The sequence below is a fragment of the Bubalus kerabau genome, chromosome 11 (assembly GCF_029407905.1).
Source record: "Bubalus kerabau isolate K-KA32 ecotype Philippines breed swamp buffalo chromosome 11, PCC_UOA_SB_1v2, whole genome shotgun sequence".
Taxonomy (NCBI): Eukaryota; Metazoa; Chordata; class Mammalia; order Artiodactyla; family Bovidae; genus Bubalus; species Bubalus kerabau.
Window position 1 is genome coordinate 10,154,641 of NC_073634.1, and position 20,416 is coordinate 10,175,056.

At 41.9% G+C, this 20,416-nt stretch overlaps 1 protein-coding gene across 1 annotated transcript in view; it reads left to right on the forward strand.

Annotated features, from left to right (window-relative positions):
* The first annotated feature begins 960 nt into the window (after positions 1 to 960).
* Positions 961 to 20,416, forward strand: part of IL18R1 (interleukin 18 receptor 1) — a 38,740-nt gene continuing 19,284 nt past the window's right edge. The window contains exons 1-6 of the mRNA XM_055539526.1: positions 961 to 2,992; positions 9,220 to 9,305; positions 11,139 to 11,382; positions 13,268 to 13,433; positions 14,816 to 14,963; positions 19,889 to 19,951. Coding sequence (XP_055395501.1) covers positions 9,248 to 9,305; positions 11,139 to 11,382; positions 13,268 to 13,433; positions 14,816 to 14,963; positions 19,889 to 19,951 — 679 coding nt within the window. The 5' untranslated portion in view covers positions 961 to 2,992; positions 9,220 to 9,247. The remainder of the gene's footprint in view (positions 2,993 to 9,219; positions 9,306 to 11,138; positions 11,383 to 13,267; positions 13,434 to 14,815; positions 14,964 to 19,888; positions 19,952 to 20,416) is intronic.

The window sequence follows — 20,416 nt, forward strand, 5'->3', positions numbered from 1 at the left end:
CTGGTTTGATTCCTCTCTGTTCTGTAAGATTGTTCTGACTATTCTAGATGGTTTGCATTTTCATAAATTTTAGAATGTGTTTCAGTTTTTTTTGAAAACTCCTCCTATGACTGAATATACAGACTCTATAAATTCTGTAGTTTGTGGAGAGTAGATATTTTAACAATGAGTGTCCCATTCATAGACATGGTCTAGCCCCCCATTCACTGAGGTATTTCCTGTCTCCTAGCAGTATTTTGTAGATTTCATAGTAGATATCTTGTATATCTTTGAAAAAAAATATCCTTTGGTATTTGATTTTTTTATGTTTTTGTAAGTGGTATCTTTCTAGCAAAGTTCATTTTCCAAATTTCCATTTTTAGTATATAGAATTGCAATCTGTTGCACTGATGGTCTGGTAGCAAGTGATGAGAATGAAGACAGAACATGAAATCTGGTGCAATGGGTCAGCAGATCTGCAGCCTCTATTGGACTGAGGTGCAGAGTCCACTCTGAGTCCAGCTTTTATTCCTAATTGCAGACTACAAGATTTTCTCAGATCTTAATCTTTCTCAAGACACATGCTGTATTAATAACGTACTCCTAAATGTCATGGACTACACTGACAAAATCCAGATCTCCTTGTGTTTACCCCAAGCCTTTCCCTTCTGGGCTAGTCTTGGGAACAATTAGCAAGTATGTAGGCAGTGTTAGTGCCTGACACTGACTAGCATTCCAAGAGCCATGCTTTTATGATCCCAGTCATACTCCCTTCTGGGTCTGGCCTTGGGGTTGTAACAAGGAGATTATTCTTAAGGAAAACATAAAAGATAATCATTACCATAGTTTCTTAATATATGCTATTTTTCCAGGTGCTATTTCTGTGAAATTTCTCAAAGCTGTGAAAGTACATTATTAGGGATTCCCACTACACAGTCAATTTCTATATATTCACCTTGTGTTTTGTGATCTTGATAAATTCATTAATTTTTTCCAACAGGCTTTTCTTGTAGATTTCAAAGGGCGATCAACATAAAATTATGTCCTCTGCCGAAACCAGTAGTTTTATTTCTTCCTTCCCAATCTTTATGCCTTTTATTTTTATTCCTTTACTAATTACAAAATGATTGTCCTAGATGAGAGCTGACATCTTTATCTTGTTCCCCATCTTAGGAAAACGCCAAGCGTTTCACCATTAATTATGTAGTTACATGTAGCTTTCTTATAGGTGTTCTTCATCAGCGTAAGAATGGTCCCTTCTGTTCCTAATTTCTCTACTGTTATTAATCAAGAAACAGTATTGAATATTGCCAGTTGCTTTTTAATTGCAGTTATTGAGAAATCCTATGGTTTTTCTCTTTTATTAGATTAATGACTTTGATTGGATAAAAAGAATGAAAATCACTGTCTTTAAGCCCTTTACCTGTCTGCCATGGGTTTCATTTCTCATTTTTGTTTGAAAGATACAATCACAGGCCAGTCTAAAAATACATCCTGAGTTCCATCTGCTGATTTTTTAAAAAATGCACAATGTGGGAGTTGAGAGTTAAAGTTGTATTGGGGGCAAAATAAGGACTGCACCCCAGAGATAGCGTTTCAGATAGTTCTGAGAAACTGCTGTGAGGAAGTGATGGGAGGAGCTAGACTATTTAGGAGTTTTGCAACCAAGGGCAGGTAGTTGGGAAATCAAACGATTACTGTTAATTAAAGAAACCAGATGCTTCAGGTTAAGGAATTTAGCTCTTTTCTATGTGTGGGAAGATGCAAGAGTCTGGGCTCACTGAAATCATTCCTTTGATGTGCATCTCATCTGTCTGGGGGTCATATCCTGTGTTTGCACGTCCTGAAGTGCCTCAAGCTTCACCTTAGGGAGCGGCTACATTCTGCTGACAGCTAGATGGCAGGTATTCTTTCCTTCCAGAGTGACCTTAGGGCTCACATTGGAGGTCTGAAATCGTGGATGTCTGTGACATCCTTATTTATTGATATGGCAGGAAATGTTCCATTTCTTTCACCACACCATAAAAACTTACAAACACACCTCCTTTAGCCTCCTTTTCTTCTAACCCTTTTAAAATTTCACTGTAACACCTCTGTGCTTCTCTTTTACTTCCCAAGAGGGAACGCCCATCCATCAGGCTTAGCAGAAAGCCTTAGGACCCAGCCAGGACCCCAGGGCTTGAAACACCAAGTCCTCCGCACCTTTGGTTAGCCTCGGGGAAGCCGGGCCCCCCGGGTTAGGACTGCTCTGCCTCCATGGGGTCGCCTGCCGGCCCAGCCCCTTCCCTTAAAGCGCAAATGCTCTCAATCCAAAGACTGACTCCGGGGCTGTGGTGCAAGCTGCCCGCTGCGCCCAGGGTGCGTAGCAGCTGCCCCGGCGCGCCCCCTCCTGGCCCCGGGGGCCGCTAGCCAGCTTCGGGGACCTAGGCGCGCCGCCCCTCGCCGCAGCCTCCTCAGCCCCCTCGGCTCCCGGCTCCAGCGAGCCGCTCCCCGGAACCCAAGGGCGGGGCGCCCCGCGACAGGAGCCTGTACCCCGAGCGCGGCGAGGAGCGCGCACTCCGCTCCCAGTGCGCCGCGGACCAGGACACCCAGGACCCAGAACGCGCCGAACCTGGGACACCCGGGACTCAGCGCCCCCATCCGAGGAGCATCCCCAGACTGGGAGAACCCCGGACCCGGAGCGCCCCCACGGAGGAGAAGCCAGACTCGAAGAATCCTGACCTGAGCAAACCCGGACGGGGAGCGTCCCAGACCCAGGACTCGTTCCCCGGCACAGGAGCAGAGAGCACCCCACTCGCAGCTGAGTTCTGCCAGACTCTTTCTCTGTCTTCATACTTTCCGTTCCTTTTTTTTCTTTTTCTTTTCTTTTTCAGCCTTCTCTGTTTAATTGTACTTGCGGTTCCTTTCTTCTTTCACGGTGGGAGAAAGGCAGCAGGTATTGTTTCTCGCCTGCCTCCGCCAACCGAACCGTGTGGAGGAAGCCCCCGCCCTAGCCTCGGGACCCCTTCTGAAGGTAAGAAAGACCTGTTTTTTTCACCTTCACCTTCTTCCACTGTCCTCTGCTGCCAAGAGGGCGGCCAGCCTCTGGGGCAGCGTTTCTGAAAGATCAGTTAAATATGACGATTATGAAAGTGTTAGTCGCTCAGTCGTGTCTGACTGCGACCCTATGGACTGTAGCCCCACCAGGCTCCTCTGTCCATGGAATTTTCTCCAGGCAAGAACAGATCGAACAGAGTCGCCTTTATGTGTCTCCTGGATTGCAGGTGGATTCTTAACCGCTGAGCCGTCAGGGAACCCCATTATATATGTTATGCGTATAATTTTAAATATGAAGTATATGTGCATACTTACATGAATAATTGGTGAATCACCATCATCAACTTTCCCTGATAGTATAATTTTAGAGTCTAAAACCGTCCCAATTTTTTTTTTCTAGAAAGGTGAGAACAGGGAAAGGAAGTGAGAGTTTTCGTTTATCAAGCAGTTACTTGTGTCTGACACTGTGTGGAAAACTTTTAGATGCTTCGTTTTCGATTTAGCCTCCTACAGGCCAAATGAAGTATGCTTCCTATTCTTTTTTTTTTTTTTTTGGCGGGGTGGGTGTAATTGCTTTAGGATGTTGTGTTGGTTCTGCTGTACAATAAAGTGAATCAGCTGTATGTATACATATATCCCCTCCCTCTTGAGCCTCTCTGCCCCTTCCCCCTCTAGGTCATCACAGAGCCCTGAGCTGAGCTCCCTGTGCTGTACAGCAGGTTCCTACTAGGTATCTATTTAATACATGATAACATATATGTATGTCAACCCTAATCTCAATTCGTCCCATCCTCCCTTTCCCTCCCTCTGTGTCCACATGCCAGTTCTCTATGTCTATGTCTGTAGTCCTGCCTTGGAAACAGGTTCCTCAGAACCGTTTTTCAAGATTCCACATATATACGTTAATATGATACTTGCTTTTCTCTTCCTGACTTACTTCATTCTATATGACAGACTCTAGGTCCATCCACGTCTCTACAAATAACCCTATTTCGTTCCTTTTAGTGGCTGAGTACTATTCCATGTAACCCACTCCAGTACTCTTGCTTGGAAAATCCCATGGACAGAGGAGCCTGGTAGGCGACAGTCCATGGGGTCGCAAGTAGTCGGACACGACAGAGTGACTTCACTTCGCTTCAGTGTTCCGTGTAGCACCACATCTTCTTTATCCGTTCATCTGTCACTGGACGGGTTTAGGTTGTTTCCAAGTCCTGGCTATTGTAAACAGAAGTAAAGCATGCTTCTTAAAAGGAGGGGGCCCGAGTGCAGCGAGGTTTGGTAGTTTACCCAAGGGCATCCAGCTACTAAGTAACAGATTCCCAGATTCACTCCTACATTTTCCTAATTTCAAAACCTTTGCCTTTATCTGAGGTGCCTCCCAGGGTTTTAGAACCCCAGCGGCTGTACAGCAGTTATCAAATAGATGCCTGGGCTGTGCCTTCAGATGCAGGTACCTGAGCTCAGTGTATTATTGATACACCACACCATTTTGGTGCTTTTGCCCTAGGATCTGGAACCCCATTTTCCAATGCAAGGGCCTTGGATGGGCTGGGAGGGAGCACTGGTTTGATCCCTGGCCAGGGAACTATTGATAAGATCCCACGTGCCACATAGCTCAACCAAAAAAAAAAAAAAAAAAAATCAAAAATTACAAAGCAAAAGAATGATAGACTTGAATGCATAAATATAAAATTGTCCATACATTAAGACATCAAAATGGGGATTGAAAAGGAAAACTATGCAATAAATTGAAATTTTGTAACAAATTTCTTAAAAATTTAAGAACTGGATAAAAAAGCATGAAGACATGGATATAAAATAGTTGGAAATATATAATTGGTATTTTGCCTCATTTATGTCAATAGAAATGCAGGTTAATAAGCCATGAAGTAAAAGCCATAGAGAGGTAATAAGCCATGAGTGGTAAAAGCCACTATTTTACCAATTTAAATACCCAATCAGATTTAAAGAAGGGGAGAACTCAATGCTAATGTGGGTGTAGTAGAGGAATATTGTTTTGTGCTGGTGTGTTAGCCGCTCAGTCATGTCTGACTCATTTGTGACCCCGTGGACTGTAGCCCACCAGGCTCATCTGTTTTTCCAGGCAAGAATACTGGAGTGGGTTGCCATTCCCTTCTCCAGGGGATCTTCCTGACCAAGGGATCGAATCTAGGTCTCCTGCATTGCAGGCAGATTCTTTATCACTGAACCACCAAGAAGGCCCAGGTCTTGTGCTGGTGAGAGGTATGAATTATTACATTTCTGGGTACAGTTTGGTGGTATGCATTTATCATATTTAGAATATATTCTTTGACTCATAGCTATACTGCCATATAGTAGCATCAAGAAAAAAACAAGAAATATTGAAAAATATTTGGTTGGCCAAAAAGTTCCTTCTAGTTTGCCATACACTGTTACAGGAAAACCTGAATGAACTTTTTGGCCAACCAGTTATAATAGCTCAGTGATATTTATCACTCACCAGACACTTTGCAGCAGTAGCTCATGTAACCTTCACAACATTTCTGGGAGGTAGTATTGTTATTCCCTTTTATGGATAAAGTGATTGGGGAACAGAGATGGTAAGTGACCAGCCCAATGTTATTCAGCTGCTAAAGAGTAGAATGAGTTATCTATTTTATACATACTATCGATAGTGTATATGGGTCAATCCCAATCTCCTGATTCATCCCACACACCCTTTTTGCCTGTTGGTATCCATATGTTTGTTCTCCACGTCTGTCTCTTTCTGCTTTGTAAATAAGATCATCTGTACCAGTTTTTTTCAGGATCCACATATAAGGATTCATATATGACATTTGTTTTTCTCTTTCTGACTGACTTCGCTCTGTACGACTGTCTGTATAAAAATAGATAACTAATGAGAACCTGCTCTAGACCACAGGGAACTCTACTCAGTGCTCTGTCATGACCTAAATGGGAGGAAATTAAAAAACCAAACAAACAGGGGATATATGTATACGTATAGCTGCTTCCCTTTGCTGTACAGTGGAAACTGACACATTGTAAAGCAGCTATGTGTGCGTCCCGTCGCTTCAGTCAGGTCCCACTCTCTGTGACCCTATGGACTGTAGCCTGCCAGGCTCTTCAGTCCACGGAATTTTCCAGGCTAGAATACCGGAGTGGGTTGCCGTTTCTCACTCCAGGGGAAGGAACTATACTCCAATAAAAATTATTTGTTTTAAAAGGGTAGAATGAGGATTCAAATCCAGCCAGTCTGGTACCAGAGGCTGTACCCCCAAAACTGATCTATGCTGCCATAGGTCACTTTATAGTAAAATAATAAAGTCATTTTATAGTAAAATATATCTTGTAAATTATAAAATATCCATAAGAAGGAATATCATGTGGTAGTTAAATTCATAACAAAGAATATTTTTTGACACAGGAAAAGGATATTTCATTAAGTAGTAACTGCAGGATATGAGATGATTTTAAATCTTAATTATTTGAAAATATACAGAAAGAAGTATGAACCAATGCTAAAGTATGATGCACATTGAAATTATCTTCTTCTTTTCAATCTTTATTTTATAAATGTTCCATAATTGGAATATATTACTTTATAAATCAGAAAATTTTTTTCAAAGAAAGAAATAAAAAGAAAAATTTAAGAATTATGAAAAGGCAAAAAAAAAAAAATGGTATCAACATCAAACATAACACTAAAAATACCCACCAAACTTCTTCCATGTAAGAAATGCAATACTTATATCCTCCTAAATATATCTTATTGATAAGTAGCAGGATGTCTATGACATTTATCAGAATAGCTTTTCTTTTGAAAATGACTTTCATAATTTAATATCTTAATGTTTTAAATCCATAATGAGTACATTAAAAATTTTATATATACACATACAGAGAGCAGTGCAAATACCAGCTAATCTGTATACTGGGATCTTCACATGTTGCATATTGAAACTCAGAGTTAAATCATCAGAATGCTGAATAATCTAGTAATAACTTCATCTCTTAGCAGACCTTGAAAATTTTAAAAATAAAACAAACAAAAAAACCCCCAGCAGTGTCCTTTACAAGGCTGTGTTGACCTCAACCAGAGGAAATGAAGCTTTTCATTCTACCTGAGATAAGAGGATAGTGTTAATAATAAAATTGTAGACACAATTTTATTGTGTGTGGTCGAGGGATTGATTTCAAACCATAGATGTATTCTAATTTGGTTATGATCAGTTGGTACTTTCCACTCATACTATATTCCTTTGTCTTTACATTATTGAGTATTCTGTCTCAGAAATTACATCAAAGGCCTGGTGATGTTATTCCTAAGGCTTAATGTGAGTGGTTTGGCAGGTTAGCCATTAAACTTCATTGAGGATTCGGGCATTAACAGTATTCTAAGAGCCTCTTAATGAAAGTGAAAGAGGAGAGTGAAAAAGTTGGCTTAAAACTCAACATTCAGAAAACTAAGATCATGGCATTTAGTCCCATCATTTCATGGCAAATAGTTGGGGAAACAGTGACAGACTTTATTTTTGGGGGCTCCAAAATCACTGCAGATGGTGACTGTAGCCATGAAATTAAAAGATGCTTAATCCTTAGAAAAAAAGTTATGACCAACCAAGACAGCATATTAAAAAGCAGAGACATTACTTTGCCAGCAAAGGTCCGTCTAGTCAAGACTATGGTTTTTCCAGTGGTCACCTATGGATGTGAGAGTTGGACTATAAAGAAAGCTGAGCGCCGAAGAATTGATGCTTTTGAACTGTGGTGTTGGAGAAGACTCTTGAGAGTCCCTTGGACTGCAAGGAGATCCAACCAGTCCATCCTAAAGGAAGTCAGTCCTGAATATTCATTGGAAGGACTGATGCTGAAGCTGAAACTCCAATACTTTGGCCACCTGATGTGAAGAACTGACTCATTTGAAAAGACTCTGATGCTGGGAAAGATTGAAGGTGGAAGGAGAAGGGGGTGACAGAGGATGAGATGGTTGGGTGGCATCACCGACTCCATGGACATGGGTTTGGGTGGACTCCGGGAGTTGGTGATGGACAGGGAGGCCTGGCGTGCTGTGGTTCATGGGGTCGCAAAGACATGACTGAGCAACTGAGTGACTGAACTGAACTGAACTGAACTGAGTGGTGATTAGTGAAAGAATTATTTGGGGTAGAGAGACTACCACACATGTAGGAATCCTGCATAAAGATTTGCTCATTTAATCGCTCAGTACTTTTTGGAGATAGGCCTTCTTATCAACACTATTTTGGTAAAGAGCAAATAAGCCTTGTGACTTCTAAGTGACTTGCTCAAGGTTGCACAGCCTGTGAAGACTCAAGCAGGAATGCCAGCCCAGTTTTGTATGTCCCAAACTCCAAACTCTTTCCACCGTGTTTCACTGCCTTTACAGGTATGCGTTATATAAGGAACATGAGTTTGTTTATGAGATATTCAGTCTTGATCTATGAACCCCAATGCACCCATTTTTGTATTCTCTCTCAATTTGTATTATAATTAGTCAAACAAAAGATGGGTTGGATTAGTATCAAAATTCAACACAGATTTGAATTCATTGAGTCCATTTAGCTTAGGCATCTGGATTGTATAAAACTTTGAAATTTGGGAGTTTTTCTACGGTTATATGAGCATAGACACACCTCTTCCTTTTTAACAAGTATTAATGAGTGCTTACTATATGGAAGGCATTGACTTTAGTCATACAGTGATGAGCAAGATAAATGTAGCTCCTAATCTGTGAAAAATTTAGTTCTGAAAAGAAAAAGGTCAATATTTAATAATTCAACCCAATTGAAGATGGTGATGAATATTTTGGTGTAGTGGGAGGGAAAAAAAGAAGCTTCAGTGCACATACACTCACACTTCCACACAGGCAGACTGTTCATTCACAGGGTAGTGGATTTTCTGGAAATTCTGTTGTCCTCACCTTTGACCTTCGAGGTCAGATTTAGTGGACCAGACCTAAAATACAGCAGGCCGTCTTAGAAATTTGCATTTTTAGGTATTCCCCCTGAATTGCCTTGAAATTTTATTAATTCTGCATGGCTGAAAGCTCTAAGGAACACTGGTGACTGTATGAAGGGATATAAACATTTGTTGAGCTAATTTTTTAGCCTGTATGCCAGAAGACTTTGAAAACCTCCTTCATGAAACAGGTATGCTTTTGTTTGAAAGTCTTGGCTGAATCTGTTTTATTCTGTTTTCCAGAGAAGCCATTTGAAGCAGAATCCTAAACATGCATTGTAGAGAAATACCCCTGACAGTTTGGGTACTTATGTTTATAAGCACCTCAGGTGAGTAATTATAATCAATCACAAGCTTGCTTCATTGGTGTTCTAGAGGGAATATCAATGTTTTACTTATTTATGTGGAGGTGGTTCCTAAAGATGTTGAACTATTAAAAATTGTGTTTTAAAATTTTACTTTAGAAAATTACCAACCCTTTGGTATCCCTGGCATAGAAAATGAGAGATTCATAGGAATGGAATCAAGTAAAAACTCATGTGAGGTTACTGATAAAGGAAAGATTCAACCCTGTGAGTTTATGTAGAGAGCAGGAAGTGAAAACTTTTATTCTGAAATACATTTGTCTGAAATTGACTTCATGTTATTTGAAACCAAAGAGATCACAACCATCCTTGTCACTGATTTTTACAAAGTTTTTCACATGTGATTTCCATCCCAAAGGGAGGTTATATCATGGCTCCCTGGGGTTTCCCTGGTGGCTCAACAGTAAAGAATCTGCCTGCCAAGCGGAAGACCTGGGTTTGATCCCTGGGTGGGGAAGATCCCCTGGAGGAGGGAATGGCTGCCCACTCCAGAATTCTTGCCTGGGAAGTCCCAGGGACACTGGAGTCTGACAGGCTACATTTCATAGGGTCACAAGAGGCAGACATGGCTGAAGCTACTTAGCAAGCACGCATATGTAGGTTATATCTCTCAAACTGGAACATATATCAAGCTCTTACTGACTTACCATCCTTTTAGGTGCCAATGAAAACTAACACCCTCATTCACACATGTATCACACCTTCCAAGTTGAAGTCCTGAGCTGTAAGTTAAAGGTTTCGTAACAACCACCAGAAGCGAGATTGATGTTCATTAGGTGCTGTGCTTCGAGGTCGTTTTGACAGCCATGTTTTCAAAGAATGCTTCTGCCATTGGAGCCACTTCCTCTCTACCTTGTGGTTAACAACACTGAATTAAAACCAGACAGTTGCTTTGAAAAATAAACCCTGGCTATAGAGAAAGCACACACTTTGTATCCCCCCAGAGAACTGCTTGGTTCAATGTATGGGTTCTCATGTTCAAAATGCAGTCAAAGGGAGCTTCCAGAAGACAGGATAGGGAAAAAGTCCATTCCTGCCTACTTTGAACTATTGGAAGTGAAGAAGGAGGGGAGAGGTGACTCAGGATGACCCAAAGGATCCAATAAATCCCTAAAGCCATTGTGTCTGGATTAGTTGAGAAAGAGGGAAGGAGAGAGAGATCTCAGAAAGGAGAAGTGACCCAGATTTGAGTAAGTCAATATGAATTAATCATCAGTAGGAATTATATGAGTCAATTATTGATTATCTACATGATAACCTAGAGAAGTAATGGATTTACACACACATAAGCATACTTTTAATCATCCTCTCCCTTGCCCGGGGAATGGTTAGGTAGACTGGTTGAAAACAAGACCGGTGAGACTTCTGATGATTTAGAGGGGAAACTCTGAGGTTTCTAGGTTTCTTTTTTTTCCCCTATGGTGATGCCTCAAGTGGGATGTTTCAGGGTAAGTGTGGCAACACTGTGACCTTGGTGACTGTCATGTGTAACATTTTCTTTTAAGAGACTACATGCATTTAGTTGTCTTCCAGCTTCTGTAGGTTAAGTTCCAGTATCTTCCTGTTTGGGAGACGCTGTTGGAAATTTTGTCTTCATTTACCTTCTGCAAGTGCCTTACTGTTAGAGAGATTGACCTCCCATTTCTTAGTGTTGGAAAGGTTGACCCTAAAATAGGAACCCACAGAAATGAGACATCGAGTTTTCTCAGGATGTTCTTACCAATCCAGCTTCTTCATCTGAAGAAAACTTACATTTGTCATTCTGGCTTTTTTTCCTTTTACCTTGCTAATCTTTAGAAGAAACTTGTACCTCACGTCTTCACATTACCGCAGTCGAAGGGGAACCTTTCTATCTGAAATATTGCTCGTCTTCACCCGAGCATGGGAAAAAAACAACCACCATAAAATGGTACAAAAATGAATCGCATGGACTTGTTGACCTGAGCTTGCACAGTTCACCCAGAATTCTTTTGCGTGATTATGTTTTGGAGTTCTGGCCAGTGGAGTTGAATGACAGTGGATCTTACTCCTTCCAAATGGGGTAAGTACACCTTTTCATTGTGGTAGTATATTTCACAGAACTCTTGGACTTGGTTTGGCAAATCAAATAAACAATAATTGGAGAAGTCTGATTATCCATATGTTTTCTTCTTCCTGTTCTTCCTACAACGTGAAGTAATATGTCATTGTTGAAAAACTGAATTAAATACTGCCCTGTGTTTATTTTCTTAGTAATGTTAATGAAAGGGGATTGCCTCAGTGTGATTTACTTTTAGGTGACCCTTGCCAAAGATAAGTGAGGCTTCAATGAAATTCATTTTTTAATGCAGCTGCTCCTGTTGCCCAAAGTCACCAGTCAAAAGAATCAAGTGGTGCAGGCTTCATGATGTTTCTAAGCATGAAGTGAAGCAGAACAGATTCCGGGGTGATGACCTCAGACTGGGGAGATGGGCTGGAATTGGTTTAGATACTCTCTAGTCCTGGTGGCCATAATTCTTTGGTGGCTCGGTGGTAAAGGATCCGTTTGCCAGTGCAGGAGACACAAGAGACACAGATTTGATCCCTGGGTTGGGAAGATCCCCTGGAGAATGCTATGGCAACCCACTCTAGTATTCTTGCCTGGGAAGCACCATGGACAGAAGAGCCTGGTGGGCTACAGTCCCTGGGGTTGCAAAGAGTCAGGTGTGACTGAGTGACGAACACACACACCCTAGTCCAGTTTTCAGGAGTTGATTGAGAGCCACGTGGCAGTGCTGGTGAAAGATGTGTGTGTCAGACAATCACAAACCTACCTCCCAGGGCAGTGAGAGTGGAGCATCCAATGGACTTGGCACAGCCTTCTCAGGACTAAGCCTAGATAGAGTCTTCCAGGATACCTGTAGTCAAGAATCCTGAATTCTATGAAATGATGGCCACTCACTGAACGTGTCAGTGATTATTACTGAACTTAGTTCTCTTTATACTTTATTTGGTGAGATGGGGAAGGAGTAACTGGGACAAGAAATAGTCTATGTGATGAACCGTTAGTGAGAACATGGATGACGTAGTGTTAATCTGGTACCTCTGTGATGTTGTGTATGTACTTATGTATACATGATATATGTGATTGTACTTATGTATATACATTATATATATATACATGATTTTTGTGTGGTTTTCTTTTAAATTAATTTATTTTTGGTTGCACTGGGTCTGCACTTCCTCTAGTTGCAGTGAACAGGCTTCTCATTGCATTGGCTTCTCTTGTTGCAGAGAATGGGCTCTAGGGCATGAGAGCTTCAGTAGTTGTGGCATGTGGGGCTTAGGTGCCCCATGGCATGTGGAATCTTCCCAGACTAGGGGTTGAACCCATGTCCCCTGCATTGCAATGCGAATTTTAAACTACTTGACCATGAGGAAAGTTCCATGTGTGGATTTTTATAGAGATTTGAGACCGACCTGTAGAAAATAGCTCAGCGCCAGGTGCATGGTGATGGAGCACTGCTGCACACAGTAGATGCTTTCACGAGCACCTCTGGAGTGAGTCCTGATTTATCATCAGAGCCCTTGAGAGCAGAGTGAGACATCGCAGTGAAACCTTAATTGCACTCCTGTGGTTTTGCACAGAGTGAGGTCACTGGGGTTTGTTTTTACATATAGAACTCCCAGGAGTCGGAAAGAAATTCAGAATCTCTTATTAACCTGTGAAAGTTATGTGACTTTTTAACAGGGTTGATTCCAGAAGTGGGTTTACAGCTGGGTCTTTCCATACTAAGGTAGACTATATAACTCACAGTTGGGGTAGAAGAACAGGACTTGGGCATCCATGAATGAGTCTCTTTCTACAAAAATAAAGAAACGTTTTTTCATTGGATTCATTACTGAAAAGTGGTATTTGAAAAGTCTTTGTCCTAATGATAAAATATCTCTAAACCTTTATTTTCTAGAAATGATACTCATGACTGGAAATTAAATGTCATCCCAAGAAGCACACACAGCTGTTTTACTGAGAAACTGGTAATGAGTAAAGCTGTGGAAGTTAAGAAATCTTTGCAGATACCCTGTGAACACAATTACTATCAACAACTGGCCAATAGAACGGTATTATATAAGGTAGTGCTTTTAAAATATTTTAACTGAAGACAGTAGAAGAGACAAAATTCCCAAAGGAGGGTCTGATGGCTGTGCAGCATTCTGGTCTCATAATGTGTAACATACAAGCTGTGGGTCTGCACAGCTCAGCTGACTTGTCTGAGCTCCCACATCCACGTAGGATGCTGCAGGTTAGGCGTTCAGTACACACGTTGAGTCCATATCGTCAGTCACATTCTTAACCACTGGATCACCAATGAAGCCCTCTTTATGCCTTTCTAATCAGTCCGCTGTCTTCTGATGAGGGACTTCAGTGGGGCTGGATGGTATGCTAGGAACATGATTCTCTGAGTAATTCTGCTCCCCACTCCACTACCCACCCCTAGGATGGGTACTCCTGAATACATGGAATTAGGCTAAAAGCATTAAGAAATAGTTGTGTGGAAAGTTTTGACCCAAACAGGGATATTTTTGTGGTAGTGGTTTTTTTTTTTTCCCTCTCTCTCTCTCCCCTTCCTCCATTTCCTCCCTCTCTTTGTGTATATAAGAGAGAGATGAAAAGGAAATGATGATAGCATTTACAATATCCCCATACTCTATTTCCCAGAGAATATTAATAATGCTAATAATAATACCAGAAATAGGATTATATTTCTTTCTTTTTCTTTTTTTATTGTTCACATATACCCTTTATTCATCTTATCCTTGTTAACAATATACATACATAACCATATAATACAACAGTCATGAACAGGAAATTAGCACTGATACAATATGCTTTTGACCTGTGGTGTTGGAGAGGACTCTTGAGAGTCCCTTGGACTTCAAAGATATCCAACCAGTCCATCCTAAAGGAGATCAGGCCTGGGTGTTAATTGGAAGGACTGATGTTGAAGCTGAAACTTTAATAGTTTGGCCACCTGATGCGAAGAGCTAACTCATTTGAAAAGACCCTGATGCTGAGAAAGATTGAGGGTGGGAGGAGAGGGGGACAACAGAGGATGAGATGGTTGGATGGCATCACCAACTCAATGGATGTGGCTTTAGGTAGACTCCAGGAGTTGGTGATGGACAGGGAGGCCTGGTGTGCTGGTTCATGGGATTGCAGAGTCGGACACAACTGAGCGACTGAACTGAACTAAACAATATTATTAACTAAACTACAGACCTCATTCTAATTCCACTAGTTTATCTTTTTTGTTTCAGGGTCCAGTTCACTAATGGGAGTATATTTCATTGTTCCAGTAGAGGCAGTACCAAATCACTGAGACATTTGTTCAGAAATTGCTAGTTTTTCATTCTCTTTCCCTCTTTCTCTAAAGATCTTTAACTTAACATTTTAAATTCTTGTCATAGGATACCATTTTTACTCAAGGTATTTTAACTTGCTTTTTCTAAAACAGAACTGTGAAAAGATGGAGAACAATCAAAACCCATTTTTAAAGAATGCAGAGTTTAAAGATCAGGGATATTATACCTGTGTGTTTTTCCTACATCATAATGGAAAGCTATTCAACGTCACAAAAACCTTCAATATTACAATAGTTGGAGGTAAGATAAATTTTAGAATCAGAAAGAAACAAATATGTCTTAGTAAAATGGACTATTTTCTTTCTTCTAAAGTCATACAGGAAGGCAGAGGCAACTTAGTTGGACTTGTGACCACATCACTAGTTCACATATAAGGGTCAAAATCATTTTGGCAGCATCTTCCACTCTGGATAATTTTGCAGGGATGGAGTGAGGGTGGGTAATGAAAGTTGTTATAAGTGAACCTCTGATGTTCTTCCATTTGCTATTTCAGTACATTGTGGAATCTTTTCTTAAGCATCTGCTTTCACTCAATATTGCTTATTGAGCATCTATAGTCAATAAACTGAGTATTAGGAGGTAAGAAAAGCAGGGAAATATGAAATTAAGTGAATAATGCACTGTTTTCAGGAATTTGATTATATATAGTCATGAGAGGTTAAAGCCAAATCTGAACTCTGGACCCTGACACTAAATTAAATCTTGGAGACAGAATTTTAGGTGAAGTAGAAAGAAACAGCTTTATTACTTTGCCAGGCAAAGGGGGCCGCAGTGGGCTAATGCCCTCAGGATTGTGTGTCTCCACCTGGAAGGGGTAGTGAGGAGTCAGAGTCATGGTTCAAAGAGGGCGTGGTCAGCTTGAGGACATTCTTCTGATTGGTTGGTGGTGAGGTAAGTGAGCATCAGCATGATCAACCCGGTTGTAACCAGTCTGGGGTCTACATTCTTTTGGGCAGCATACCATTCATTGTCAACCTAAAAAATATTCACAACCTAAAAGTTGAGAGTTATGAAGCCCAGAAGGCAGCATCTCAAGTAACCCTGAGAGCACTGCTCCAAGGAGGTGAACGGGGAGCCAGGTTAGAAGTTTTGCAACGAAGGGTAGGTAATCTGAACCTCAAGAGCATTGTGAATTAAAGAAAACTAGATATCACAAGTTAAGGAATTTAGTGCTTTTCTCTGTATGGGAAGATATAAGAATCTGGGCTCCCTGAAGTCATTCCTTTGCTATGCACCTTTGCTTCTGTGATGGCTCAGCTGGTAAAGAATCTGCAATGCAGGAGACCTGGGTTTGATCCCTGGGTTGGGAAGATCCCTTGGAGAAGGGAAAGGCTACCCACTCCAGTATTCTGGCCTGGAGAATTCAATGGACTGCATAGTCCATGGGGTTGCAAAGAGTGGGACACAACTGAGCAACTTTCACTTCACTTCACTTCAGCTATCTGGGGCCAGTATCCTGTGTTTTCACATCTGGAGTTTCCTAAGGGCTCACCCTGGGGAGTGGCTGTAGCCTGATGACTGTGAGATGGCAGGTATGCTACTTCCCAAGTTCCCTCAGGGCTCAGAAGCTCACATTAGTGCTGTGCTCATTTGCTTAGTTGTGTCTGACTCTGTGCAACCCCATGGACTGTAGCCTACCAGGCTCTTCAGTCCATGGAATCTCCCAGGCAAGAATACAGGAGTGGATTGCTGTTTCCTAATTCAGGGGTTCTTCTCAACCCAGGGATTGAACCTGGAGTGGGTTGCCATTTCCTCCTTCAGGAAATCTTCTTGACCCAGGGATTGAATCTGTGTCTTTTGCAACTCCTGCATTAGCAGGTGGATTCTTTACCACTAACACCATCTGGGAAACCCTAACTCACATTGGAGGGCTGCAATCTCTGATGAGGATGGGATGGTTGGATAGCATGACAGACTCAATGGTCATGAGTTTGAGCAAACTCCAGGAGATAGTGAAGGACAGGGAAGCCTGATGCGCTGCAATCCATGGGGTTGCAAAGAGTTGGAGCTGGCTGAGCAACGGAACAACAGATGACTGTGACATCCTTTGTTAACTGATGTGGCAGAAAGTATTCTATTTATCACTGCTAAGTTCTCCCACCTGGTGGGGGTTCAGTGTTTGCAAAACAGCTCAAAGATACTGTTCTGTGTACCCCTTGAGGGGGAACCAGGACGCTGCCCCAAGGCTGCACTATTCTTTCTTGACTGTTCCTCCCTTGTCGCTGCATCCTGGAAACTCAGGGAAGGTCCTGGATGCTGAATGAAGCCAATTTCCTGTATTCAATAAATGGGGGACACAGAAAGGCTTTTGTGCCCAGGAGCCCCCCTGGATACTGCTCTGTATCAAGATGATAAGCTACATAGAGGCCCCATGGAATATGAAATTAGAGTCATCTGTGAGTTTCTAAGGGTTCAGAAAGAGTCCAGAGGTAGAAGAGATGCTGGAGGCTGTTTGAGCTTGTTCCTATAGGCAGAGCATGAAGGACAGATAGGAGGATATGCTAGGGAGAGTCCACTCAGGCGAGAGCATGTAAGGAGCACAGGTGTCGCTGTAGAAGAAGCTTTTCATTTGGGGATGATGCCTTTTATTCTGGTTTACCATGAACCCAGACCCTATGTAATGGAAACACTGAAGCCTGGACTTACAGGATATTGGAGACCTTGCTTGCTTGCTTGGAAAGTCTCTTCAGTCATGTCTAACTCTTTGCGATCACATGGACTGTAGCCTTCCAGGCTCCTCTGTCCATGGGGACTCTCCAGGCAAGAATATTGGAGTGGATAGCCATTTCCTTCTCCAAGGGATCTTCCCAACCCAGGGATCTAACCCAGGTCTCCTGCATTGCAGGCAGGTTCTTTACCATCTAAGCCACCAGAGCACCAGAGCTGGAGACCTTAGAAGTAATTTTTCAATTAAATCCCACCCAGTGAAGATATCCTTCATATGGCTCAGCCAATAATAGATCATTCAGTCTCTTCTTGGGAACTGCCTTGGAAATGACCAAATTACTCAGCAGCTGGGTCCAGATTTTAACACTTGATTGTCAACAAGTCTTTTTTTTTTTCCCATTGAGTCCAGTTATGCCTTCACAATGAACTGTGGAAAATTCTTAAAGAGATTGGAATACCAGACCACCTGACCTGCCTCCTGAGAAATTTGTATGAAGGTCAAGAAACAACAGTTAGAACTGGACATGGAACAACACACTGGTTCCAAATCGGGAAAAGAGTACGTCAAGGCTGTATATTGTCACCCTGCTTATATAACTTATATATCATGAGAAATGCTGGGCTGGATGAAACACAAGCTGGAATCAAGAATGCTGGGAGAAATGTCAGTAACCTCAGATATGCAGATGACACCACACTCATGGCAGAAAGTGAAGAAGAACTAAAGAGCCTCTTGATGAAACTGAAAGAGGAGAGTAAAGAAGTTGGCTTAAAACTCAACATTCAGACAACTAAGATCATGGCATCTGGTCCCATCACTTCATGGCAAATAGATGGGGAAGCAATGGAAACAGTGAGAGACTTTATTTTCTTGGGCTCCAAAATCACTGCAGATGGTGACTGCAGCCATAAAATTAAAAGACACTTACTCCTTGGAATGGAGAAGGCAATGACAACCCACTCCAGTGTTCTTGCCTGGAGAATCTCAGGGACAGGGGAGCCTGGTGGGCTTCCATCTATGGGGTCGCACAGAGTCGGACATAACTGAAGCAACTTAGCAGCAGCAGCAGACTCCTTGGAAGGAAAGTTATGACAAACCTAGGCAGCATATTAAAAAGCAGACATTACTTTGCCAGAAAGGTCCATCTAGTCAAAGCTATGGTTTTACCAGTAGTCACGTATGCATATAAGAGTTGGACTCTAAAGAAAGCTGAGCACTGAAGAATTGATGCTTTTGAACTGTGGTGTTGGAGAAGACTCTTGACAGTCTCTTGGACAGCTAGGAGATCCAACCAGTCCATCCTAAAGGAGATTAGTCCTGAGTGTTCATTGGAAGGACTGATGCTGAAGCTGAAACTCCAGTACTTTGGCCACCTGATGCGAAGAGCTGACTCATTTGAAAAGACCCTGATATGGGCAAAGATTGAAGGTGGGAAGAGAAGGGGATGACAGAGGATGAGAGGGCTAGATGGCATCACTGACTCAATGGACATGAGTTTGAGTAAATTCCAAGAGTTGGTGATGGATAGGGAGGCTGGGCATGCTGCAGTCCATGGGGTCGTGAAGAGTCAGATGCGACTGAGTGACTGAACTGAACTGATGCCTTCCTGTAGTTTCCACTCGTGTCTGTGGTTGCCTTCAGTAACTCCACAAATTAAATCTGGTCGCTTCTGCAAATGACAGCTCCTTCAAGTGTCTGAAGACAGGTGGCTTATCCACCCTTCTTGTTCTTTCCCAGGAAGCTGTAAACTCCTAGGCTGACTCATCCAACAAAGTCGTGGGCTCACAGTTTCTAGAGCTCATTTACTTTAGCAGCATTTTCCCTCTTCTCTCCAACTGTCCACTTATATAGCTGTATTCCATGCATGCATTGTGAATGTACAAATTACCGCAAACTTCCTGTCTTCAAACAACATAAATTTATTGTACAGTTTTGGAGGTCAAAAGTCTAAAATGGTTTCCCTGGGCTAAATTCTGGGTTTCGGGAGGATTGTGTTCATTCTAGAGGCTCTGCAGGAGAACCAATACCTGCCTTCTCCAGCTTCTAGAGGCGCCTGCATCCTTGGCACACGCCACTTTACAGTGCCTTGCACCCAGTAAATCTGTTTTGAGGCATTGAGGGCAGAGAGAAGGGAGACATAAAGACAATTCCCAGTGAGTCTGCATCTTCTAAGTCTGGAGGTTTCATTGTCTTCCTGCACCTTCTGGCTTTTAGCTGTGCTGGGCAGAAGTCATAGGTGGAATTGAGGGGAGACCAAGTTCAGTAAGCTCTCTCCAGCTAGGTGAGCTTTGAGTTGATGGAAAGTGAAAGGGCAACCAGTATTCCCTGCCTCCCTTATCTAATGAAAATACAATAAAGTAATAAATGGAAAGTGATGACTGTGAGAATCTTTGTTCCCTGGAATAATAAGTATATTACAACAGATGTTGTAATACATCTGTCTTAGCAGAGCTCCCTGCAAAACTAATGCATTTTTGTTTTCTTTATTCACTTTCAGACCACAGTAATATAATTCCAGCTCTTCTTGGACCAAAGATCGATGAAGTTAAAGTGGAACTAGGTATATTTGACATACATATATTTTGGGTTTATGAACGGGGGGCATAATTGAGTCTTTCAAGGCTGATTCTGGTTTTTTATTGATCAACGTTGTGTTCGTAACACATGCCATGTTTACTGAAGAATATTGCAGAAGCAGGAAAACCTTGTCATTGTTTGAATGTTGCCCTTTTTAGTGATAGTTAAAATTAGCAATGTGTTCAAACGATTATGGAAGTGCCTATGGTTTGCAGACCTGTGGTTTTAATCACTTTCTATGTGGCTTTTCTCTAACAGTAACTGTTGTTTAGTCACTAAGTCATGTCCGACTCTTTGCGACCCCCTGAACTGTAGACCTCTAGGCTCCTCTGTCCACGGGATTTTCCAGGCCAGCATACTAGAGTGGGTTGCCATTTCCTTCTCCAAATAGTAACTGTGGTCATTTTAAAATATGAAAACTCAGTGAGAATTCTCTGGAGAAATTATT